This window comes from Bufo bufo, chromosome 11, assembly GCF_905171765.1.
Source record: "Bufo bufo chromosome 11, aBufBuf1.1, whole genome shotgun sequence".
Classification (NCBI taxonomy): domain Eukaryota; kingdom Metazoa; phylum Chordata; class Amphibia; order Anura; family Bufonidae; genus Bufo; species Bufo bufo.
Window position 1 is genome coordinate 88,093,819 of NC_053399.1, and position 27,210 is coordinate 88,121,028.

The window sequence follows — 27,210 nt, forward strand, 5'->3', positions numbered from 1 at the left end:
ACGTGCCTAAGACTAATGACCACTGTAACCCCTACAATAGTGGAAGGGGCACGGCCACCAGTGCCCTACTCAGTATATGGAGGGAACCGTGGCCACCTCAGATCCAGTCAGAAAATAAACAGGAACACAACAATGTCTGCACACTTAGCTGACGGTGTTGCAGCCGCAGAGAAGACGGATCCAAGGACAGGCTGGCAATATCCGGAGTGCTAGCTGCAGCAGAACACAGGTCCAGTGAACTGATAGCTACAAGTGAAGAAACTAAAGCCAGAGCTACAACTGAAGTGAGAACTATAATCCACATCCTATCATAGGAGGAGGGGTGATATAAAGAGAGGAAAATCAAACACATGAAGGACAGCTGTGGTGAAAGAAACCAAAAGTAAACAGAGTAGTGAGAACTCCTCCCAGCTCTAGTAGTGACATCATCACAGGGGTGGAGAAACAGAGCTGTGAGAACGTCCCAAAGCTCTGGTAGTGACAGGAGGGCATAGATATGGGGCTGAGTACATCTAGACATCGATATTATCAAGGGGATAAATGCATATTACCATGGTTATTACATGACATACCATTTAACAATATATGCATGCCCTAATTCAACCGAAGAAATGGTGTATGATACAGTCATAATACAAAAATTATTATAGACAAATGTCGTACATGATCATGAAAATACAAATAGCATAAGAAATGCATAATATACACTGTACAATATACACCACATACACTCGCCTAAAGAATTATTAGTGCCCCCATACTAATACAGTGTTGGACCCCCTTTTGCCTTCAGAACTCCCTTAATTCTACGTGGCATTGATTCCACAAGGTGCTGATAGCATTCTTTCGAAATGTTGGCCCATATTGATAGGATAGCATCTTGCAGTTGATGGAGATTTGAGGGATGCACATCCAGGGCACGAAGCTCCCGTTCCACCACATCCCAAAGATGCTATATTGGGTTGAGATCTGGTGACTGTGGGGCCATTTTAGTACAGTGAACTCATTGTCATGTTCAAGAAACCATTTTTCCAGTCTTCAACAGTCCAATTTTGGTGAGCTCGTGCACATTGTAGCCTCTTTTTCCTATTTGTAGTGGAGATGAGTGGTACCTGGTGGGGTCTTCTGCTGTTGTAGCCCATCCGCCTCAAGGTTGTGCGTGTTGTGGCTTCACAAATGCTTTGCTGCATACCTCGGTTGTAACGAGTGGTTATTTCAGTCTACGTTGCTCTTCTATCAGCTTGAATCAGTCGGCCCATTCTCCTCTGACCTCTAGCATCCACAAGGCATTTTTGCCCACAGGACTGCCGCATACTGGATGTTTTTTTAATACCATTCTTTGTAAACCCTAGAAATGGTTGTGCGTGAAAATCCCAGTAACTGAGCAGATTGTGAAATACTCAGACCGGCCCGTCTGGCACCAACAACCATGCCACGCTCAAAATTGCTTAAATCACCTTTCTTTCCCATTCTGACATTCAGTTTGGAGTTCAGGAGATTGTCTTGACCAGGAGCACACCCCTAAATGCATTGAAGCAACTGCCATGTGATTGGTTGACTAGATAATTGCATTAATGAGAAATAGAACAGGTGTTCCTAATAATTCTTTAGGTGAGTGTATATCATGATTGTACCCCACTGTCTATTTGGGCCCCAATACAAAGAGATAAAAAATACAAAGCAAACAAAATAATTAATGAGGACCTGATGCATAGCGTTAATAGACATAAAAAAAGTTCATAATATGAAAATATATAATGTAATCGTGTGAATACCATAATTAAGCTACCGGTACATAATTTAGTTCTAATACAAAGCAAGACAATGATAGTAAGAACAAGATGGTCCTACAGCCAACCCACAACATGGGTCGAAATCTCAGACCATCTCATATAAAGAGTGATCCTACTTAGTCACTAGGTGAGAAAAATTATGTTATATATAGTTATCATCCACATATGTGCTAAAAATGTATACTGTACACTGCAAACAGCTACTATGTTACCAAAATCTACGTTTTCTGAGAGAGCAAAACATAGCGTATGAAAGTATAACCTTCTCAGCCAGCTCTGTACTAGTATTTAAGGATGGCACTCGGATCGGAGCTGCGGGGTTCCTGATGTTTCATACAGCAGACACCTGCAGCTCATGTCCACGACCAGCGATAATGCCGATCGCGGACATTTAGCAATTCGGATGTCGTGGTCATTCCTGACCATGGCATCGGAGCATGCAAAAACCCGGAAGCACACGATTCTGGGTATGCTCCATCTCCCTCCAGCGGTGGTCTGAGGACACTTGTGTGTGGCAGCCCCTCTCATTGAGAATGACAAGAGGATAGTGTTTCCTATGGAGCCCTTGTCTGTAATAAGGCTCCATAGGAAAGTAGTAATTTTCTCCTAGACTCCAATGCTAATGCATTGGAGTCTATGAGAATAGCAATCCAATGATGCTTGTTATAGTTCCCTATGGGAACCATAAAAAAAAGTGTAAAAAAAATAATAATAAAGCTTTAAAAATTTTAAAAAAATAAATATAAAAATTAAAATCATCCCAAAATAAAAAATAAAAAAAAATACACATCATGCGAAAATGCCCATACTATAAAAATATAAAACATTTTTTCCCATACTGCAAATGGCGAAACAGAAAAAATATATCAAATAGCTAATTTGCTGTTTTTGATTGCTTCATTTCCCACAAAAAAAAAAAAAAGTGATCAAAAAGTCATACGCACCCCAAATTGGTACTAATGAAAAGTACAGATTGCCCCTGAAAAAATGAGCCCTGACACATCTCGGTATACATAACTACAAAAATGTTATAGGGGTCAGAATATGGCAATGAAAAGATAAAACTGATTTTTTTTCAAGGTTTTTATTATTTTATCAGTATCAAAACGCAAGAAAAACTACACATTTAAAGGGTTTCTATCACTTCGTATGCCATAATTAGCTCTCAGACACTAGCGATCCGCTAGTGTCTGCTCTGGCCAACCATCCTAATATAACAGCTTTTTGGGCAGCCGTTTTGCTAAAAAAATAACTTTTATAAATATGCTAATGAGCCTCTAGGTGCTATGTGGGCGTCATTAGCACCTAGAGGCTCCGTCTACCTTCATACACAGCCACCGCCCAGCGCGTCCCTCCAGCCCGCCCATCTCCTGATGAATGCGATCCTCCGTGTGACGCAACGGACGAATTCTCGCGCATGCGCCGTGCGCGGCTGTATTCGGCGCATGCGCAGAGAATGTCTGACTGCTTCCCTGCTCAGACATCTCCACTGCGCCTGTTCCTTGGAGCACTATGACGTCATCGGCGCAGGCGCAGTGGAGATGTCTGAGCAGGGAAGCGGTCAGACATTCTCTGCGCATGCGCCGAATACAGCCGCGCACGGCGCATGCGCGAGAATTCGTCCGTTGCGTCACACGGAGGATCGCATTCATCAGGAGATGGGCGGGCTGGAGGGACGCGCTGGGCGGTGGCTGTGTATGAAGGTAGACGGAGCCTCTAGGTGCTAATGACGCCCACATAGCACCTAGAGGCTCATTAGCATATTTATAAAAGTTATTTTTTTTAGCAAAACGGCTGCCCAAAAAGCTCTTATATTAGGATGGTTGGCCAGAGCAGACACTAGCGGATCGCTAGTGTCTGAGAGCTAATTATGGCATACGAAGTGATAGAAACCCTTTAAGGTATCGCCGGATTCATACCGACCTGGAGAATGAAAGTAAGACCTCATGAACACGACCGTTGCGTGCATCCGTGACCGTTGTGCAGTTTTCCGACTTTCAATGGGTCCGTGGAAAAATCGGAAAATGCACAGTTTTGCAGCCGCATCCGTGATCCGTGTTTCCTGTACGTCAAAAAAATATGACCTGTCCTATTTTTTTGACGGACAACGGTTCACGGACCCATTCAAGTCAATGGGTCCGTGAAAAAACACGGATGCACACAAGATTGGCATCAGCGTGCGTGGACGTAGGCTACTTTCACACAGACAGATCCGCATAAAAGCTTTTCAGAGCTGAGTTTTCATTTTGTGAAAACTCATATCCGACAGTATATTCTAACACTGAGGCGTTCCCATAGTGATGGGGACGCTTTTAGTTAGAATATACTTTGAACTGTGTACATGACTGCCCCCTGCTGCCTGGCAGCACCCGATCTCTTACAGGGGGCTGTCATCCGCACAATTAACCCCTCAGGTGCTGCACCTGAGGGGTTAATTGTGCGTATCATAGCCCCCTGTAAGAGATCATGTGCTGCCAGGCAGGAGGGGGCACCCCCCCCTCCCCTCCTAATTAAAATCTCCCCCCCTATCATTGGTGGCAGCGGAGAGTACCGATCGGAGTCCCAATTTAATCGCTGGGGCTCCGATCGGTAACCATGGCAACCAGGACACTACTGCAGTCCAGGACACTACTGCAGTCCTGGTTGCCATGGTTACTTAGCAATTTTTAGAAGCATTATATTTACCTGCGATGTCTGTGACCGGCCGGGCGCTCCTCCTACTGGTAAGTGACCGGTCTGTGCTATAAGCAATGCGCCGCACAGACCTTTCACTTACCAGTAGGAGGAGCGCCCGGCCGGTCACAGACATCGCAGCTCGCAGGTAAGTATAATGCTTCTAAAAATTGCTAAGTAACCATGGAAACCAGGACTGCAGTAGCGCCCTGGTTGCCATGGTTACCGATCGGAGCTCCAGAGATTAAACTGGGACTCCGATCGGTACTTTCTGCTGCCACCAATGATAGGGGGGGGGGATTTTAATTAGGTGGGGGAGGGGGGGGGGGGGCCCCCTGGCCACCAATGAATCTACAGAACTACAGGGGAGGGAGGGGGGGGGGGGGGCGGCCGCACTGGCCACCAATGTGTTAACTACAGGGGAGGGAGGGGGGGCCGGCCGCACTGGCCACCAATGTGTTAAATACAAGGGAGGGAGGGGGGGCCGCACTGGCCACCAATGAGTTAAATACAGGGGAGAGAGGGGGGGTCTGCCCCCTGCTGCCTGACAGCAGGGGGCAGTCGTACACAGTTCTTTTAGTATATTCTAACCTGAAGCGTCCCCATCACCATGGGAACACCTCTGTGTTAGAATATACTGTCGGATCTGAGTTTCACGATCTAACTCAAATCCGATGGTATATTCTAACATAGAGGCGTTCCCATGGTGATGGGGACGCTTCAAGTTAAAATATACCATCGGATTGGAGAAAACTCTGATCCAATGGTATAAAAGGGACTCCTGACTTTACATTGAAAGTCAATGGGGGATGGATCAGTTTGCAATTGCACCATATTGTGTCAACGTCAAACGGATCCGTCCCCATTGACTTGCATTGTAATTCAGGACGGATCCGTTTGGCTCCGCACGGCCAGGCGGACACCAAAACGACTTTTTTTTCATGTCCGTGGATCCTCCAAAAATCAAGGAAGACCCACGGAAGAAAAAACGGTCACGGATCACGGACCTAGTTTTTGCGGACCTTAAAAAAAAACGGTCGTGTGCATGAGGCCTAACTGGTCAGTTTTATCGCCTACAGAACTCATAAATAAATAAAAAAATTAAAACTGTGGCGGAATTGCTTTTTTTTCCCCAATTCCACCCCATTTGAATGTTTCCCACTACATCACATGCGATATTAAATGGCGGCGTTGGAAAGTACAACTTGTCCCACAAAAAACAAGCCCTCATAAGGCTATGCGAATGGAAAAATAAAAAAGGTTATGGGTCTGGGAAGACAGGGAGCACAAAACGAAAACGCAAAAACCTCCGTGAAGAAAGGGTTAATGCACACAACCGCCCTCATGCAACTTTGCAGCAAACACGTATTATAAGCAAAAATTGGACAAAAATTAAAATGTGTGACTAAAATGCATAATCTAGGAAAGACTAGTATACAAATACTGAACAATATAGTTGTATTTATACACCTCCAAACCATCCCATCTGGGACAGTCTCAGATTTCGGCGACTGTCCCGCAGTCCGAGGATGGCTGAGGTATGTCCCTATTTCTGAAGACACAGATATAGTTGAACGCCATGACGAAGCCGGGAGCTGTCAGGAGATTATCCCTCGGCCTGTGCACTCTCCGAGTCAGCTCAGCAGGCGTGATGACATCATCGCATAATGCCTGCTGCTGGGGAGAGCGTGATTTCTCCATTCATCGGGGGAACAGGGCTAGGTGAGTATTGTTTTTTTATTTTATTAAAGAGAACCTTTCACCAGAATAAAACATCTAAACTAACTATACAGACATGTAGAGCGGCGCCCAGGGATCCCCCTGCACTTACTGTTATACCTGGGCGCCGCTCCGTTCTCCGGTTATAGCCTCCGGTATCGAGACTGACCCCCCCCCCCCCACATAGCCTGAGAGAAAAATAACCCTCTCAGGCTATGAGCTGAGCGCTGCGATTGGCCAGCGCTACAGCATAGGAGAATGAGACGCCGGCAGGTTCCCCTGGGTGGAGCCTAACTATGAACATACCGGAGGCTATAACCGGAGAACGGAGCGGCGCCCAGGTATAACAGTAAGTGCAGGGGGATCCCTGGGCGCTGCTCTACATGTCTGTATAGTCAGTTTAGATGTTTTATTCTGGTGAAAGGTCATCTTTAACACTACAGGGGCAGCACTACTATCAGGGGACCAACGAGGTAGCAGCACTACTGTAAGGGTGGCATTAAGGGGGCAGAGCTGTAAGGGAGGAAAGGGGCAGCACTACTGTAAGGGGGAAGAACTGTAAGGGAGGCATAAAAGGGGCACTAAAGGGGCAGCACTACTGTAAAAGGGCACTAAGAGGGCAGAACTGTAAGAGGCATTAAAGGGGCAGCACTACTGTAAGGGAGCACTAAGGGGCAGAACTGTAAGAGAGGCATTAAAGGGGCAGCACTACTGTAAGAGGGTCACTAAGTTGGCAGCACTACTGTAAGAGGTCACTAAGGGGGCAGTACTACTGAGAAAGGGGCATTAAGGTGGCAGCACTACTGTAAGGCGGCATTACTACTGTAAGATGGTCACTAAGTTGGCAGCACTACTGTAAGAGGGTCACTAAGGGGGCAGCACCACTGTAAGAGGGTCACTACGGTGGCAGCACTACTGTAACAGGGTCACTAAGGGGGTGGTACTACTGTAAATAGGGCATTAAGGTGGCAGCACTACTGTAAGAGGGGCACTAAGGGGGCAGCACTACTGTAAGGGGGCATTAAGGGGCAACAATACTGTAAGAGGGTCACTAAGGGGGCAGTACTACTGTAAGAGGGACATTAAGGTGGCAGCACTACTGTAAGAGGAGCACTAAGGGGGCAGCACTACTGTAAGAGGAGCACTAAGGGGGCAGCACTACTGTAAGGACGCATTAAGGATGCAGCACTGCTGTAAGGGGGTCACTAAGGAGCAACACTACTGTAAGGGGGGCATTAAGGGGGCAGCACTACTGTAAGGAGGGCATTAAGGTGGCAGCACTCCTGTAAGAAGAGCACTAAGGGGGCAGCACTACTGTAAGGACGCATTAAGGATGCAGCACTCCTGTAAAGGGGTCACTAAGGAGCAACACTACTGTAAGGGGGGGCATTAAGGGGGCAGCACTACTGTAAGGAGTCACTAAGGAGGCAGCACTACTGTAAGGAGGGCATTAAGGGGCAGCACTCCTGTAAAGGGGTCACTAAGGAGCAACACTACTGTAAGGGGGGGCATTAAGGGGGCAGCACTACTGTAAGGAGGGCATTAAGGGGGCAGCACTACTGTAAGGAGTCACTAAGGAGGCAGCACTACTGTAAGGAGGGCATTAAGGGGCAGCACTACTGTAACTACTGTGTGGGGGCACAAAGCGGACTGAGCCTGTATAGTCAGGCATTGGTCACACATGGAGGCCTGACTTGTCAAAAGATTGCTGCAGCACTTGGTGCACAAAGCTGCGCTCCCTCCTTGGGCTCCTCAGAAGACGGACTATCACATATCATCTTTATTTATGCACTTTACAAATAAAAAAAACGCCAATATATTTTTATTATATGTATTTTTAATTAATAAAAAAAATATATATGTTATTTATACCTGCACACTATGGCCACTTTCCCTCCAGGCCCGTCATGAGTACAGCCATCATAAAACCTCACAGTCCTGCACATAACAACCCTTTCCAGATTCCTGACTGGACGCCATTTCGGCGGGCACAGGCGGAGGCGTCACGTGACCTGCCCCAGCGTGTTTCCCGCCAGCTGTGAGGAGAACGAAGCAGCTGCGTCACGTGACCTGCCCGCCGCTGGCCCCAGCGTGTTTCCCGCCAGTTGTGAGGAGACGCAGCTGCGTCACGTGACCTGGCGCGCGCGCTCCCGCCTCCCCGCCCCCCCCCTCCTAGCTGAGAAGCTGTTTCCCGCCCGTCTCCTCAGGCGCGCAGCTCCACGGCCGCCATATTATTACCTGCAGTTAAGTACCCGGAGCCGCCTGACAAGTCACACACAGCAGCGCCTGTCAGTGTTATTAGTGAGGAGGGCTCATGTCGTGAGCCGTGGAGCTGGTCGTCCACGGGGGATAATATCGCATTAGTATATCGGGGGGTAGTTTCTGAGGTGAAATGATCATTTATAAGGTGACCAGAGGTTAATAGACGCTGGAAATAAAATGGCATTTGCAAAGCTTTTTTTCTTCTCTAGGGAGTAACTCAAGTGAATTGCGCAAACATTTTAGCCGCCATGTTTTTTTCCATCCTCGTTGCTTAGTAGCAGACCTCTTAAAGGGGGCTTCCAGTTACAGAAACGTATTCACGGGATAAGGGGTGACCGAAGTGTGCGGGTCATTCTGATGGGACCCCGCGAGAACAGGGGCCCCGTACCCCTTCAAGTGAACGGAGCCACCACTCCATTTTTGGACGTAAACGACTACAGCGCTCAGCATTAGGGGTTGGAATAGCCCGTGCAGTACCTCAAACCTCCATTTGGGGCGCTGTTTTCAAGCCTGCCGTCGTATTAGTGACTATACAGTAAAGTGGTGGACACTCGCCAGGTTACGGTAGCGAGCGCTCGACCAGGGGTGACGATAAAATTGTGACATAATCGCCCCCCCCCCCCCGATAACGTCCTGTCGTTGCGACTTTCATCATTCGCAAAAACTCAAGTTGGCGTCAACTCTGTATCTCCGAAATAATCGCGAAGTGTACACCGAATCGGTCCGTAGGCACCCCGTGTATCCGACGGGTGCCCTTTTGGCCCCCACAGGGCGACTATACGTCGTGGCATACTGCTTTTTCATATACACAGTCATATATGGTCTGTTCTTTTTGGAAGCCTGTAGGTGACGTCTGCAATTGTAAGGCATACAGCGACATTTTGGGGGGGGGGCGATGAGCCGAATGTAATTTAGCGCGGTGTGAACAGACCCTGATTTACTCCCTAAGGCCACCTGCACACGATGAGAATTACGCGCGGTTTTACCGAGCGTATGAGATGAAGGGCTCATGCACACGACCATATATATTTTGCGGTCCGCAAAAAAAAATACGGATGACGTCCGTGCGCATTCTGTATTTTGCAGGACGGAACAGCCGGCCCCTAATAGAACAGTTCTATCCTTGTCCGTAATGTGGGCAATAATAGGACATGTTCTATTTTTTTTCGGGATCGGAATTGCGGACCCTGAAGTGCTGGTCTGCATTTCCGGATCCAGGCAGCACAACGTGCGGCCCCATAGAAATGAATGGGTCCGCAATTCTGTTTCGCAAAATGTGGAGCGGAATTGCGGACGTGTGAATGGAGCCTTATAGGTTTTTATGTCTAAATAGTGTGAAAATTAAACTTTGAGAACAAATATATATATATATTTTTTTCACACCAGATTCTGACCCCCATAACTTTTTTTATAGTTATATCTACTGATCTGTCTGGGGGATCAGTTTTTATTGATACCATTTTGGAGGGTGTGTGACTTTTTAATCACATTTTATTACATTTTTGAGGTTAGAGAAGCAATGAAAAAATGGCAAATTGGCCATTTTGGCCTTTTTCAGTTTTTTAAAAAAAAATTTGGTATAATTTTGAAGCTCGTATTTGAGCATACAAAATCCAATTTTTTTAAAATTCTGAACAATCATGGATTTTTCTACATCCATTTATTGTTCAGAATTGCTCATTTCTTATTTTGGACTGCCATCTGCTGGACAAAATAAGAATTGCAGCTACAATACCCTTGGTCTATTCAGCAAGACCTGGGGTACTGAATTCAATTACCGGCATCCTCACTGGCCGCAGAGGATGCCGGTAAAAAAGCGTAGCTAGAAGAGCGAGCTTTTGGGTTTTTCACCCTTTTGTCGCTGTGATCTCACTTGATCACGGCATATACAGGCAATAATGCAGATCGCGGGTCTCTGCTGTTTGAAACAGCGCAGACCCACCGGCCATGATGCATGCGCGAGTGGGCGCCATGTTTGCCCATTGCTCCAGTGCCGTACATGTGCTGGTAGTAAAGGGGTTAATGCACCTTTAACCCTTTTGCTACATGTATGGCGCTGGAGCGATGTGTGAATATGGCACTCGTGCAGCGAGCACCATGGCCGGCAGGTCTCTGTTGTTTCAATCAGAGACCCACGGCTAATGACTGTCATCAACATTATTGGATCATTACATCCTTTAAATGCCACTTGAAACTGAAAAACCCGGAAGCGGGCACTTCCGGGTTAATACCAGCATCCCTGTGTGGCGATTGGGGATGCCGGTAATTCATTCTAATAGGCTGGGTTTCTCTGAAGAGACCTAGAGTATTACAGCTGCAATTCCTATGTTAGACACCAGGTAAGAAATCAGCAATTCACATTTTACTATGTTGCTATTTGCAGTATGGTAATATTGAATAAAAAAAAAAAGTGTGAAAATTGTAGGCTCCTAGACTGGCTACAAAAACATTAAAAAAAATGTATAAAAAAAAATGAAATCACCTACCTTTTCCTTAGAATAAAAACATAAATAATAAAAACTATAAACATTGCATCATCACGTTTGAAAACACCCGTACTATTAAAATATAAAAATATTTTTCCAATACGGCAAATGGCGTAACAGAAAAAAAATATCAAAATGACCGATTCGCCATTTTTTCATTGCTTCTCTAAGGCCCCTTTCACACGGGCGAGTATTCCGCGCGGATGCGATGCGTGAGGTGAACGCATTGCACCCGCACTGAATGCCGACCCATTCATTTCTATGGGGCTGTGCACATGAGCGGTGATTTTCACGCATCACTTGTGCGTTGCGTGAAAATCGCAGCATGCTCTATATTCTTTTTCACGCAACGCAGGCCCCATAGAAGTGAATAGGGTTGCGTGAAAATCGCAAGCATCCGCAAGCAAGTGCGGATGCGGTGCGATTTTCGCGCACGGTTGCTAGGAGACGATCGGGATGGAGACCCGATCATTATTATTTTCCCTTATAACATGGTTATAAGGGAAAATAATAGCATTCTGAATACAGAATGCATAGTTAAATAGCGCTGGAGGGGTTAAAAAAAAAAAAAAAAAAATTAACTCACCTTAATCCACTTGCTTGCGCTGCCGGCATCTCGTCTGTCTCCTTTGCTGAACAGGACCTGTGGTGACGTCACTTCGGTCATCACATGATCTTTTACCATGGTGATGGGTCATGTGATGGATCATGTGATGACCGGAGTGATGATCCCAAGCCCGAACTTCTGTGAAGAAGTTTGGGTTTGGGTACCAAACATGCACGATTTTTCTCACGCGAGTGCAAAACGCATTACAATGTTTTGCACTCGCGCGGAAAAATTGCGCGTGTTCCCACAACGTACCCGCACATTTTCCCGCAACGCCCGTGTGAAAGAGGCCTTACCTCCAAAAATGTAATAAAATGTGATCAAATGTCACACACACTCCAAAATGGTATCAATAAAAACTACAGATTGTCCTGCAAAAAATGAGCCCCCACACAGCTTAGTAGATATAACTATAAAAAAAAAGTTATGGCAGTCAGAATAGGGCGACGTAAAAAACGAATGTTTTTTTTTTCTAAGTTTTTATACATTTTTATAGTATTTACACAAATAAAACCTATACATATGGGGTATCGTTGTAATCGTACTGACCCAGAGAATGAAGTGCATCACATTAGTTTTGCCGCAAAGGGGACGGCATAGGGACAAACCCGTAAAACGGTGGAGGAATAGTTTTTTTTTCTCATTTCACCCCATTTGAAATTTCTTTCTCGCTTCCCACTACATTGAATGCAATATTAAATGGTGGTATTAGAGAGTACAACTTTTCCTGCAGAAAATAAGCCCTTATATGGATTTGTGAACCAAAAAAATATTTTTCGGCTCAAGGAAGATAGGGAAGAAAAATGAAAAAAACTGATATCCAATGGGTTAAGACCGGGCCCCCCTAAGGGGTGCAGACCTGATGGTATTTTTTGGCATGCTGGCACTGCAATAATAAAGGCCTCCATATTTTTTGTATTGAATTGCATTTATCGCTGATGTAGGAATAAGTAAATAAAACTGACAAAGAATAAGTCTCCCTGCACTGTCCCTACACTCTACCTGCAGTCTTCTTGTATCCTCCCTGTACTCTCCCTGCAGTCTTCCTGCACTTACCCTGCAGTCTCCCTACGCTTTCCCTGCAGTCTCCCCATTCTCTCCTTGCATCCTTCCTGTGCTCTCCCTGCAGTCTCCCTGCACTGTCCCTGTGTTCTCCCTGCACTGTCCCTACACTCTACCTGCAGTCTCCATGTAGTCTACCTGCGCTTTCCCTGCAGTCTCCCTACGCTCTCCCTGCAGTCTCCCTGTACTCTCCCTGCACTGTCCCTGTGTTCTCCCTGCACTGTCCCTGCAGTCTCCCTACATTTCCCCTGCAGTCTCCCTACATTTCCCCTGCAGTCTCCCTACATTTCCCCTGCAGTGTCCCTGTGTTCTCCCTGCACTGTCCCTGCAGTCTCCCTACATTTCCCCTGCAGTCTCCCTACATTTCCCCTGCAGTCTCCCTGCACTGTCCCTGCAGTCTCCCTACATTTCCCCTGCAGTCTCCCTACATTTCCCCTGCAGTCTCCCTACATTTCCCCTGCAGTCTCCCTGCACTGTCCCTGCAGTCTCCCTACATTTCCCCTGCAGTCTCCCTACATTTCCCCTGCAGTCTCCCTACATTGTCCCTGCAGTCTCCCTACATTGTCCCTGCAGTCTCCCTACATTTCCCCTGCAGTCTCCCTACATTTCCCCTGCAGTCTCCCTACATTTCCCCTGCAGTCTCCCTACATTTCCCCTGCAGTCTCCCTACATTTCCCCTGCAGTCTCCCTGCACTGTCCCTGCAGTCTCCCTACATTTCCCCTGCAGTCTCCCTACATTTCCCCTGCAGTCTCCCTACATTGTCCCTGCAGTCTCCCTACATTGTCCCTGCAGTCTCCCTACATTTCCCCTGCAGTCTCCCTACATTTCCCCTGCAGTCTCCCTACATTTCCCCTGCAGTCTCCCTGCACTGTCCCTGCAGTCTCCCTACATTTCCCCTGCAGTCTCCCTACATTGTCCCTGCAGTCTCCCTACATTGTCCCTGCAGTCTCCCTACATTGTCCCTGCAGTCTCCCTGCACTACCCTAATTGTCATGCAGGTTTCTCTGCATTTCCTCACAAAATTCCTCACGTGTCACGGATTCGGTCGAGGACTTGCCCCAGATCTCACACTTTGAAATCTGCTATGTATTTCACCGAGAATTTCCGCACCATGTAGATGAGAGTTTGTAAATCCTGTCTCCTTAGCTGGTACTGTACCCTGTGGATTTTCTATGTGCAAAGGAGGCATTTACATGACTGTATTTTCAGTCCGGATCCGATTAGCATTTTTGGCGGATCGGATACGGACCCCTTCATTTCAATATGGCCACAAAAGATGCGGACGGCACTTTGTGTATAGGCCTCATCCATGTGTCCTATTCTTGTCCGTTTTGCAGACAAAGAAAGGCATTTCTAACAAACTGCGAAAAACACACGGCCACTATCCGTGTTTTGCGGATCCGCAATTTGCCAGTTCTCAGTCCTTTCTGTGCATTTTCATTGTCGATTTCACCCTTCAGGAAATTTAGGCGCAGAATCCGCATCCAAACTGCTTTTCATTTTTTTTAAACCCCTTAAGGACCCATGACGTAGCTGTACATCATGGGTCCGATCCCTAAACATGGCGCCTTGCTGGCGCCTTAGCCGCGTGGTCTCTGCTATTTTAAATAGCAGAGACCTACGGCACATATATGCGATCAGCCATATAACCTTTCAGATGCCGCGGTCAAATGTGACCACAGCATCTGCGCAGACCGGAACTGTAAGTTGCGCGCTTTCGGTCTGGTAACAGCGTTCTCCGGCTGAGATCGGGGGACCTGTTACCTCAATCTAATTGACTGAAGGCCCCAAGCCGCCTTCCGAGTCAATTAGATGTATATATCAATACAGGCCACTAGGTGGCAGCCTTGTATTGATATAGTGCAATTGAAGTCTTCAATGATGGCTATTTAGCCATCACTGAATACTTTGGGCAATCGAATGATTGCTAGTTATTGACTTAAAAAAAAGTTTTTACAAATATAAAAAAAAAAAAAAGTTCAAATCACCCCCCTTTCCTTAAAATAAAAATACTTAACCAATAAAAAAAATAAACATCATGGCCATCGCCGTGTGCGAAATTGCCCATACTATTAAAATATAACAATATTATTGGCATACGGCAAATGCCGTAGTGGGGGAAAAAATAAAAACAGCCAATTTGTTATGGTTATGGTTATGAAAAAATAAATTCCTCAAAGGTTTTTATTTTTTTTCAGTATTAAAACGCAAGAGAAATTATTTAAGTATGGTATCGTTGTAACCGTACTGACCTGGAGAATGAAGATAACAGGTCAATTTTAGCGCAAAATAAAAACCTTTATCAGAATTGTTTTTCCCCAATTCTACCCCATTTGGAATTTTCCCCCCGCTCCCTACTACATGGTATGCAACCGTAAATGGTGCCATTAGAAAGTACAACTTGTCCCGCAAAAAATAAGCCTTCATAAGGCTATGTGAATGGAAAAATAAAAAAGTTAGGACTACGGGAAGGCGGAGAGTGAAAAAGGAAAACGCAAAAATGGAAAAACCCTGGGTCCTGAAGGGGCTAATTCATATTTTACCACAGATTTAGATTTTTAGGCTTCCAATTGGTTTCATCGAAGAATTTCCACGCAGAACCGTACCAAGGATATACCGCTACACGTTACTTTTTTAAATCTAGGACATTGATTTTCAATCCCTGCTCGGCTGCCGCACGGATTTCCCTTTGAAAACAATGGGAGGTGGTTCAAGAATGGTGTCTTCGTGCCTTTGGGTGCAAAAAAGCGCAGGAAAATCCACTGTGTGAACATAGCCTTATGTCCCCGTGTGATCTAATTCCACAGCAAATCTGCGTGAGTAAGGCCTCTTTCACACGAGCGTGTACAGATAAGGTCCGGATGCGTTGCGGCAAACCCGCGCAAGTAGGTACCCAATTGCAGTCAGTTTTGACTGCGATTGCGTTCCATTGTTCAGTTTTTATCGCGCGGGTGCAATGCGTTTTGCACGCGCGTGATAAAAAACTGAATGTAGGAAGAGAGCCGAACTTCTTCACAGAAGTTCAGGTTTGGGTTCAAGATTGTGTAGATTGTATTACTTCCCCTTATAACATGGTTATAAGGGAAAATAATAGCATTCTGAATACAGAACGCATAGTACAATAGGGCTGGAGGGGTTAAAAAATTTTTTAACTCACCTTAATCCACTTGTTCGCGCAGCCCGGCTTCTCTTCTGTCTTCTTCTTTGAGGAATAGGACATTTGATGGCGGCACTGCGCTCATCACATGGTCCATCACATGATCTTTTACCATGGTGATGGATCATGTGACGGACCATGTGATGAACGCATTGATGTTATCAAAGGTCCTTTTCCTCACAGATGAATACAGAAGAGAAGTCGGGGCTGTGCGAACAAGTGGATTAAGGTGAGTGAAATTATTTTTATTTATTTTTTTAACCCCTCCAGCGCTATTTTACTATGCATTCTGTTTTCAGAATTCTATTATTTTCCCTTATAACCATGTTATAAGGGAAAATAATAAAGATCGGGTCCCCATCCCGATCATCTCCTAGCAACCGTGCGTCAAAATCGCACCGCATCCGCACTTGCTTGCGAGTTTCACGCAGCCCCATTCACTTTTATGGGGCCTGCGTTGGGTGAAAAACGCAGAATATAGAGCATGCTGCGATTTTCACGCAACGCACAAGTGATGCGTGAAAATCACCGCTCATGTGCACAGCCCCATAGAAATGAATGGGTCCGGATTCAGTGCGGGTGCAATGCGATCACCTCACGCATTGCACCCGCGCGGAAAACTCGCCCGTGTGAAAGGGGCCTAAGGGTACTTTCACACTTGCGTTATTCTTTTCCGGCAAAAGGGTTGTATGCCGGAAAAGAACTGATCAGGCATATCCCCATGCATTCTGAATGGATAGAAATCCGTTCAGTTTGCATCAGTATGCCTTCCGTTCAGTCACTGTCAGGCGTTTTGGCCGGACATAATACCGCAGCATGCTGCGGTATTATGTCCGTCCAAAATGCCTGATCATTATTTCCCATTGACTTGCATTAGTGCCGGATCCGGCATTGCAAAACAACTGAAGGACGGATCCGTCCTTCCGGTCTGCACATGCACAGCCCGTGAAAACTGTGAAAAAGACTGCAAGACGGATTTGTCCATCGGCATGACAAGCGGAGAGATGGATCCGTTCTTGCAATGCATTTGTAGACGGATCCGCACCCGGAGCCGTCTACAAATGCTGTCAGTTTTCACACTGATCGGCGGATCCGGCAGGCAGCTCCGATGACAGAACTGCCTGCGGGATCACACTAACGCTAGTGTAAAAGTACCCTTACATGCGCATTTCAAAGGGTGCAGTGATGAAACCTGCGGTGGAAACTCGCAGCATACATTGACATCCTGCGGATTTAAAATCTTTGCTGCAGGTCAAATTTCACTGCAGATTTTTATATATATATATATATTATTATTATTTTATTTTTTTTAAATCTCATCCACTTTGCTGTTGCTTTACATTACTGTGGATGTCACCGTTACGGGCTAGCGTGGCTGGTGTTGTAATGGGGGCACTGGCTTTCACTGTTATGTTAACCCTTTCAGGCAGTTTTTGCTTTTTTTTTTCATTTTTGTTTTGTACTCCCATACTTCCCAAAGCCGTAATTTTTTTATTTTTCCATCCACATAAGGCCTCATGCACACGACCGTATTTTGTTTCCGTGTCCGATCTGTTTTTTTTGCGGATAGGATGCGCATTTCAATGGGTCCGCAAAAACGCAGACAGCACACCGTGTGCTGTCCGCATAAGTATGTCCGTTCCGTGCATGTCCTATTTCTTTCTAGTTTGCAAAAAAAAAACTGATCCGCAAAAAAAAAAATGCCATATGGAACGTCATCCGTTTTTTTTTGCGGACAGCAAAACACATACGGTCGTGTGCCTGTAGACTAAGGGTTTGTTTTTTGCAGGACAAGTTGTACTTTCTAATGCCACCATTTACTATTGCATACCATGTAGTGGGAAGCAGGAAAAAAATTCCAAACAGGGTGGAATTCTAACAAAAACACAATTCCGCCACAGTTTTATTTTTACAGCGTTCCCTATACGGTAAAACTGACCTGTTACTTTCATTCTCCGGGTCAGTGCGATTATAACAAATACCACAAATGTTTTTTTTGTTTTTTGTTTTTTCATTTTAATATAGAAAAAAGTAAAAACTTTGGGGAAACTATTTTTTTTATCTTCATTGCCATATCCTGACTACCCCATAAGTTTTTTGTAGTTATTATTATTATTATTTATTATTATTATTATTATTTATTATTAAAGCGCCATTCATTCTATAGCGCTGTACATATGATAAGGGGTATACATACATAATACAGACAAGTGCACTAAGCAGGAACAAGACGAGTTACAAACTAGTACAGAAGTAGAGCGGGCCCTGCCGTGAGGGCTTACAATCTACATGGTATGGGAGAAGGACACAGTAGGTGAGGGTGAAGTTGGTCATGGCGGTATAGAGGCATCAGGGTCACTGGTTGTAGGCTTGTCTGAAGAGGTGGGTTTTCAGGTTTCTTTTGAAGGATTCCACTGTAGGTGAGAGTCTGATATGTTGGGGTAGCGAGTTCCAAAGTATGGGGGATGCACGGGAGAAATCTTGGAGTCGATTGTGGGAAGAGGCAATAAGAGGAGAGGAGAGAAGGAGGTCTTGTGAGGATCGGAGAGTGCGTGTGGGGGTGTATCGGGAAAGTAGCTCCGAGATGTAGGGAGGGGACAGGTTATGGACGGCCTTGTATGTATTTGTTAGTACTTTGAAGTGAATTTGCTGGGCAATGGGGAGCCAGTGAAGGGATTGGCAGAGGGGAGAGGCAGAGGAGTAATAGGGTGAGAGGTGGATTAGTCGGGCAGCAGAGTTGAGGATAGATTGGAGGGGTGCGAGAGTGCTAGATGGAAGGCCACAGAGGAGAATGTATGTGTACGGAGCTGTGTGGGGGCTCAATTTTTGCGGGCTGGTTTGTACTTTGTATTGATACCATTTTAAACTTAAAAGGGATTGCCTTTTTAAGTTTGGTTTTCTTCGGATAAGGCTACATGCACACGACCGTTGTTTTGGTCCGCATCCGAACGGTAGTTTTTGCCTTCAATGGGGCCACACTTCAATGGGGCCACAAAAGATGCGGACAGCACTCCGTGTGCTGTCCGATCTGTTGCTCCGTTCCGTAGGGCCGCAAAATAAAATAGAACATGTCCTATTCTTGTCCGCAATCGCAGACAAGAATGGGCATTTCTATTATGGGTGGCCTATTCCATTCTGCAAATTGTGGAACGCACAAGGGCCGCATGCGTGTTTTGCAGATCCGCAATTTGCGGACCGCAAAACACGGCGCGGTCGTGTGACTGTAGCCGCATGGTGTGTATCGACTGGATTTCCAAAGGATTTTTCTGTGGACTTCGTGTGCAGCTTTGAACACAACCTTAGGCCTCTTTCACAGACGTGTGCTTTCCCTGGTCTCCATTGACTTTAATGTATTCACACTTCAGTGGTTTCCCAAGGACCGATCATGGATCCATTATGTTCTGACACCATGGAAGCATGCCCTATCTTGTTCGTGATTATGGAAATGGGCCGTTGAAAACCATGCCAGGTGCCATCCGTGTTTGGTCCGTAGTTTCCAGGGACTATTGGTATGAGGATTGTGGATGACACACAGACCAGACCTGCATTATTCACGGATGATCCACTGACCATCTTGTCACGGATGTCATCACAGATGCGTGAAAGAGGTTGGACAGGGCCAACTCTGCATCAATGCCAACGTTTCGGAGCTAAGATCCAGCAGCTCCAGCCCCTAGGAGGCAATCAGCAGTGATATTGGCTTAGCTGCTTCGACAGTTTTGTGCTGTGTATAAATTATGAAGATGATGTGTATTTCAGGTCGGAAACAGATCTGAAGATGGCGACTGCTCAGATGCACCGAAGCGCGGTGGTGAGTTTTCATAACCGTATGTGTCATTTTTTATCTAAAATTGCGGAACGGGTGCGCACTCAGTCATACAGTCGTGTGAATGAGCCGTAAATCTCAGTTGTCCCTTTGCTGATGGATGGAGACTAGCTGCTATGATGTCTCCCATACACAGCAGACAAGAAGTAGAGGGGATTCTGCTCTCCTATCTCTGTGTCTCACGTCCTGATCGGTGTAGATATGAATCTGCAGCATGTCTGTGTGAGTCTCCCTGCTTCTCTCTCAGCTCCACCTCCCTCCTCCATGGGCAGCACAAAATGTGATCCCTCAGTGCTGCCCGTCTTGTCTCCCAAGACTGATTTAGCAGTGAATTCAGAGAGAGTTATCAATTTATGGAGGGGAGGACAGGAAATGGGCCTGATAAGTGGAGAAAACGAGATTTTTGTGAAACTCACCTGTAAAATCTCTTTCTCGCGTAGTTCATTGGGGGACACAGGACCGTGGGTATAGCTTGCTGCTGCCACTAGGAGGCGACACTAGGCTGAAAAAAGACTTAGCTCCTCCCCTGCAGGCTATACCCCCTCCAGCCTGGAGAGAGCATGTCAGTTTGTGCTCAAGCAGTAGGAGCAGTAGAAAACATGTGCCAAGTAAAGGAGAATGCAACAAACACCGGCGGAAGCGAACCCGCTAAACACCCGACCGGCAACCAGACATCCCTATCAACAATAATAAATACTGGGGGGGTGCTGTGTCCCCCAATGAACTACGCGAGAAAGAGATTTTACAGGTGAGTTTCACAAAAATCTTGTTTTCTCGCTGGAATTATTGGGGGACACAGGACCGTGGGACGTCCTAAAGCAGTCCACGGGGAGGGAAAAAAGTCCATGCCCATGTAGTAACATCCTCGAGAATGCCTAATGCACTACTGCCCGCGAGACCCGGCGGGCCGGAGCAGCACTGGCGATGCCTAGGAAGCACCTGCCAAAAAACTTGGTGAACGCGCGCCAGGAAGACCAAGGCGCTGCCTTATACAACCGTGAAGCTGATGCAGGGTGAAACATGTATCTCACAAAGAGTTGACCACTGGTCAGATGTCCCAAACTCCACCGGGCAGTGCCTTGCCCCGGGAGCGGAATGCCCAAGCAGCCGCCAAAGGATCCACCTGGAACACCCCTTGGAGACCATCAAGCCCTTCCAAGGACCTCCCGGAATGACCAGGTAAAAATCCGCACGGTGGAAAGAGCTAGTCATGGACAAGCAAACCTCTGAGCTCGAATACATCCTGATGGAGAGCACACTCTCTCGAGTGCGGGGGGAAAGGAAAAACAATGTCCTGTCGACATGGAAGGCAGCGACTACAGTCAGCAAAAAAGAGGTAATGGGTGGAGCACTGCCTTATGCAAGTACCTGACAAGAAAAAAATGTACGTACAAGAAAAGGCACTCCCAACTCCCAAATTTGTGGGATGGAAAAAACTTGCCCCCAGGAATGCCACCTTCCCAGAAATGAAAAGAGGGGAAGAAGATTTACAGAGAGAGGTCATGTTCCTCACTGAAAGGCCACCAAACGACCCATCGGTCGCCTGGACGAAACCAGGTAGTTTGCCCTAACTCTAGATGCAGAACCAAAAACCCAGGCCACGGGATACACCCCTGCTAAAGAGAGACGCTCCACAGAAGCGGTCGATTGGCCGACCGATGCCCCAGAGCCGAAGAGGCTTGCGGGGAGACTGAAAAGCTGGTTGATAACCCACAGAGAAAAAACGCCTGAATCAGACACGGCCCACCGCGGGCCAAGGAATCAATACATGTGAGATAGGTAGAGTAAATCTGGTGCGAGAACCACCGACGGCGAGGAGCTCCGTCAGTGACCATATATTGACAGCGTGGCAACGCCGCTCGACGAATATTTTGACTAGACCAAGATAAGAGAAATACCCCTGCTAGATAGAGTGCGATGACGACGTCCAACGCCCCACCCGTATCAGGGAACACCGGTCAGATAGGAAAAAAATGATGAGGGGAGTCCAGAGCAGCGCCACGCATGGCTACTGGTCAGGTAGATAAAAGGGAGAGACAAGCACCAGCGGTTCGAGGAGGAAGAAAAAATAGAAAAGGAAAAGTAGTAACGTAGGAGCCACCAAGGCTTGGGGGGTGGCCGTGACCCCGGAGCCAGAGAAGGAAAAAGATGAAAGGAGAGAAGCTCATTCCCTATCTGGGACTGGCACTATACAGAAGAAGCCACGGGATGATAGTGGCGGTGCCATACTCCGCCTAAGAAGGAACCCATGCAAGGCGAACCACAAGACTATAGCAAGCATCATATTCCAGCTGAGGAGGGGGCCAAACGGCGGAGGCCACCGAATGCGGCGTTAGAAAAAAACCGCCACCAAATGAAGGAGCTGTGGAGGAAGAACCCCAGTATGTCGAGACAACGCAAAGACCCCCTCGTATCATTGTAGTCACAGTATATCCTGTCAATGCTGAGGGGAAGGTCTGAGGACTTGCAGTATAAGTCATGGAACCCTACTGCCCCAGGTAAGCAGAGCTAGCCTAAAACACCCAGACAAGGGCGCCCAACAGGAGCAATCGCCAAGCTAGCGTCAGGGAAGAACCACTACCTGAGGGGGGGGCGCCCACTGCAACGGCTACGACCCGGTCTTAGCACCAGCGTAAAAGGTGCACTTTCCCAGATAAGGAGGAGTGGGGCTAGAGAATACAGAGTCAGTACGAACCTCGACTCGTCGGAGCGGAATCACAATGTTATGTGCAAAGGCGTACGCCCTTTACATTGGAGAGGACAAATACCATGACCAAATGAGATGTGGTCTCTAGGATACTGACGTGTTGCCGGGTAACACCCTGAGATGACAGAGGGTGATATATTCAAGCCCAAACCAGTATCGGCAAGAAAAAAGGCCACAACAGGAAAATAGCCACGGTATCCAATGTAGGTATCCATAGTTACCAGATGAAGAGTCCAGGGCACCAAAAGAAGCTAGAGCATCTAGAACCCTGGCACAGTGGAGGTGCCGCATCTCAAGATGCTTAGTCATCCACCCGTTAGCGATCACTAACGAAAGGGTAAAATAACAGTAAGCATGGAGATGTCAATGTGACTAAAGAAACAACCTCCAGTGGAAGTGCAGCATTCCGCTCAAGGAAGGGGGTAGCGCACCGTCAGAACCATATCCAACGGTACTGGAAGTACCCCATCAATGGAGTTTGACGATGCCTACATCGAGCACTGCCTCAGTGGTAGTGCAACAATTCTGCCCAAAAGGGGGAACAACGCATACTGCAAGAACTGTATCTCGAGGAAGTGTAAGCACCCCTCCTAAGGAAAGGGGTGATGCATACTGCAGGAACTGAAACCAGTGGCAGAGAGAATATGCCACTTAAGGAAAAGGGTATGCATATCGCGAGTCTAGTACCCGGTGAGAGTGCAATTACTCCACCTAGAGAGGGGTAATGGATACGGGGAACACTGTGCCCTAACGCCACCTATGGAAGAGGCTAATGCATACGGTAAGTATGGTACCCGTGGAACTGCAATTCCGCCACCTACAGAAGGGGGAACGCCTACTGCCGGCGCTGAAGTCAGCGCTAGTGCCGTTAGTCCACCTATGGAAGGAGGTAATGTCTAAGGCAAGTACCGTATCCAGAAATAGTGCAAATACTCCGCCTAAGTAAGGGAGTAATGCATACGACAAATACTGCTGCCTACCATTAAGGCAAACTGGGAAGATTGCGCTGTGTAATGACAGAGTACGAATCAGTGATCCCCCCACCCCCTCGGACAGAAACTTCCCAGGGAGGAAGGGTGCGTCTGAGCATGACCCTGGGAGGAAGATTGGGGTGCGGGAGTGATAGAGGAGGAATACATCCTGCTCTGGTCCGCTTGTGTGCAATCTTGACTCTGAGTCTTGTCCATGGCAGCCGCAGACTGTCCTGGTGGAATTTATCGACCAAACTACCAGGGGGGTGGAATGGGAACTTCCAGAGGATCACTTACCGGACTGCGTAGGCGGTGTCTTATCAACCAAGCGACCCCGGAGGGTGGATTGAGAAGGTACGGCGATCCTCCATTGGACTGAGCAGGCGGTGCTTAATCAACCAAACGACCCCGGAGGGTGAGTGGGAAGGTCCAGAGATGCTCCACTGGAGTGCGCAAGCAGTGCTTATCAACCAAGCAACCCCGGAGGGTGATTGGGAAGGTCCGGAGGTCCTCCATTGGATTGCGCAGGCAGAGCTATCAACCAAGCGACCCCGGAGGGTGATTGGGAAGGTTCAGTGGTCCTCAATCAGATTGCGCAGGCAGTGCTTATCAACCAAGCGACCCCAGAGGGTGATTGGGAATTCCGGAGGTCCTCTATTGGATTGCGCAGGCAGAGCTATCAACCAAATGAACCCGGAGGGTGATTGGGAAGGTCTGAGGGTCCACCATTGGATTGCGCAGGCAGAGCTATCAACCAAGCGAATGACTGGAGAAGCTCCACTGGAGTGCGCAAACGGAGGTTATCAACCACATGACCTCGGAGGGCGAGTGGGAAGGTCCTGCGCGGTCGGTGCTCATCAATCAAACAACTCATGATGGTGGATTGGGAAAACACAGAGGTGCTCCTCTATCCGGGATGCACTTTAGTTTTCATTATATTTATTTATTCATTTTAAAATTGATGCCCAGTCTCAAGTGGTCAAGAGGCAGGGAGGGGTTAAAATGCCCAGTAATAAAATCCCTTGCACTGCAGATAGTATAATCATGTGCCAGCCTCAATGCAGTGGCTGGTCATGAAGGGTTAACCTCCTGGAGGACCGGGGGCGGGGCTCAGCGAGGTACTGGGGAAGGGGGGGCAGGCGGGAAGGATTCGCGCCAGACTGCGCCCCCCCCTCCTCACATAACCTTACGAGGGCTGCGGCCTAGTAGGCCGTGGAGCACGGCCGACCGGGATGCCACTGCCGGCCGGCCGCGATTCGGAGCCGCTGGGACTGGAAACAGAAGGGAGGTATGGCAATTGAAGCCAGGGTCCAGTCGTCCTGTGCGGCTTTAAGCCTTCCGGAGCGGCGCGTGCGGCGCCTGCTGCCTAGATGGGTGGATACTAGTGCTGGGGAGCCGGGAACCTCCTCCGCTCCCCTCCCTGCATAACGCTGGTCCTAATGTCTGGGCCGCAGCAGCGCGGACGGCCGCCCGCCTGCTGTGTCCGGCAGTGTGGGACATGGCCATTAACCCCCTATGCGCCATGAGGGGTAGTGGAGGGATGCCCTCAGAAATCCTGGGCACCAAAGATGGAGCCCGGCGTTTGCCAAAGAAACGGTGGGAGTTGGGGAGAAGAGGGAGCCCGGTACTTGTCCAAAGAGGGAGGGAGGGAGGCAGGGAGAGGGTTAACCTATTTACCTAGTCCTGTGTACTCACCCCATCTTCCTCCTCTTCTCTTCACCCTCCCTAGTGGACCGGCGGGTCAGCTTTTCCAGCAGGGTCACCTCCCCAGCTGCTGGCACCAGAGTGGCAGGAGTCTGGCATGGCGGGAGGGTCTTCTTCTTTGGTGGACCTAGGTGACCCCTTGGCTGGCGGGAGCAGGGGAGCGAGGCTGCCCTGGTCCTCCTCCTTCTTCTGTGGGGAGGTAAGCGGTGGAAATTGTCTTCACCGGTTTTGCTCCCTGGGATAACGGAGAGGCAGAGCAACTCTGTTTCCCAACCTAAAAGTAAAAATATAAAATAAAAAAAAGAATCAAATAAGAAAGCCGCCCTGCATAAAGCAGGGAAGTCTGCCTTCTACGACACTAAGCTAAAAACTGACATGCTCTCTCCAGGCTGGAGGGGGTATAGCCTGCAGGGGAGGAGCTAAGTCTTTTTTCAGCCTAGTGTCACCTCCTAGTGGCAGCAGCAAGCTATACCCACGGTCCTGTGTCCCCCAATGATACCAGCGAGAAAGAGGCAATTTTCTCTGGTAAGATATATTAAAAGTCGCTTTATTCAGACATTTTTGAAGGCGATGTTCACACAGGGTGACAGCACAGTGAAGTTTTGACATGGATTGTGCACCACAAAACTACACCAAATCACATTCAAACATGAAGAAAAACATCTGAACAGGAGCAGGAACATGCCGCTGAGTTTCATCTTACGGAAGACTGTGGATTTCACTTGAAGTCATTGTATAGCGTGAAATCCCTGGTGAATCTGCGGCACAATCCATGGGGACTTACCTTAGTAATTTTCTACTCAAATTGCCAGTTTGTGTATTTGCAGGCAGTGCAGTGAGTGTTGGGCTGTCTGGCTCTATGGGATTCATCCATTTTTACTGTACCATTTGGCTGATTTTTTTCTCTTTAGAGCTCGATGACACTACCTAACCGCATTGCTACAGAGCAGCAGTCTTTGGTTCTTGTGAAGAGGCTGCTGGCCATCTCCGTGTCGTGTGTCACTTACCTGAGGGGCTTATTTCCTGAATATGCATATGGGACAAAATACCTGGAAGGTAAGAACCGTTTTACTCCCCTTTTCCTCAGGGAATCTGTTCCTACAATCATGGACTATTATGTGAAGTAATACAAGAGGAATACTGCAGATAAGGAGTCCAGATCTCTTTTTTTTCTCCTACTGTCAGCACTCAGAGCTGCGCTGAAATACACAGTGCCGACTCCTGTGCTGTGCTAACATAATGCGCATGCACAGCGGTCCTGACAATGTATTTCAGTGCAGCTCTGAGCACTGACAGCGGTGGGACGGAGGGCAGTAGGAAAATAAAAAATTGTGATTTGGACTCCTTACTTGCAGTACCCCTTGTATAGTGCTGCAGATAATAGTCTAAAGGCCCCTTTACGCAGGCCAAGAGTCTTTACGCAGGCAGGATTGCTCGTTATTGATTATGTGGCAGTGCTGATTGATTACCCGATCAATGAGCAAAACACTAGTTCATCAGGTAATAAGCTCGTTAGTGCAGGCACCCAAATCATCGTGCCGACTAAACAGCGTCTGCTACTGGCGAACAACGAGTCTGTATTGGGATGAGCGATGGCATCAGTGATTCTTCCTCCCCATACTGTGGAGGAGATGAGGCGATCGCTGCATGTAATGGTTCCTTCCCGACAATCGCCTGCTGAATTGTCCCGTGTAAAGGGACCTTAAAAGGGTTTTCCGAGACTTGAGCGCCGCAGCCTTCTCCGTTCTCACCAAGCACAGCGCCGTACATTGTATAGCAGCTGTGCTTCTATGGGGCTGAGCTGTGCTTAGGACATGTGACCAATGGACCTGGCCTAGTCACTACTGCGAGCACCAGTACCAGTACAGCTGATCGGCGGGGGTCCCGGTGTCATCAGACCTCCACTGATCAGATACTGGTGGCCTATCCTGAGGATAGGTCATCAGTATTAAAGTCTTGGAGAACCCCTTTAAGATCGTGGTGACAGATTCCCTTTAAATTGTCGATCAATGACAAGTGCACTTACTGTGTATTTTTGTAACAGTTAGGCCTCATGCACACGACCAGTGTTTCAGTCCGCATCCGAGCCGCCGTTTTGGCGGCTCGGATGCGGACCCATGCACTTCAATGGGGCCGCATAAGAAGCAGACAGCACTCTGCGTGCTGTCTGCATCCGTGGCTCCGTTCGGCGGCCCCGCTAACAAAATATAACATGTCCTATTCTTGTCCGCGCTTTGCGGAC

General features: G+C 47.7%; 1 protein-coding gene across 1 annotated transcript in view; it reads left to right on the top strand.

The window, feature by feature from the left end:
- Positions 1-8,381: 8,381 nt before the first annotated feature.
- Positions 8,382-27,210, top strand: part of HORMAD1 (HORMA domain containing 1) — a 43,069-nt gene continuing 24,240 nt past the window's right edge. The window contains exons 1-3 of the mRNA XM_040412407.1: positions 8,382-8,428; positions 19,520-19,571; positions 25,880-26,024. Coding sequence (XP_040268341.1) covers positions 19,539-19,571; positions 25,880-26,024 — 178 coding nt within the window. The 5' untranslated portion in view covers positions 8,382-8,428; positions 19,520-19,538. The remainder of the gene's footprint in view (positions 8,429-19,519; positions 19,572-25,879; positions 26,025-27,210) is intronic.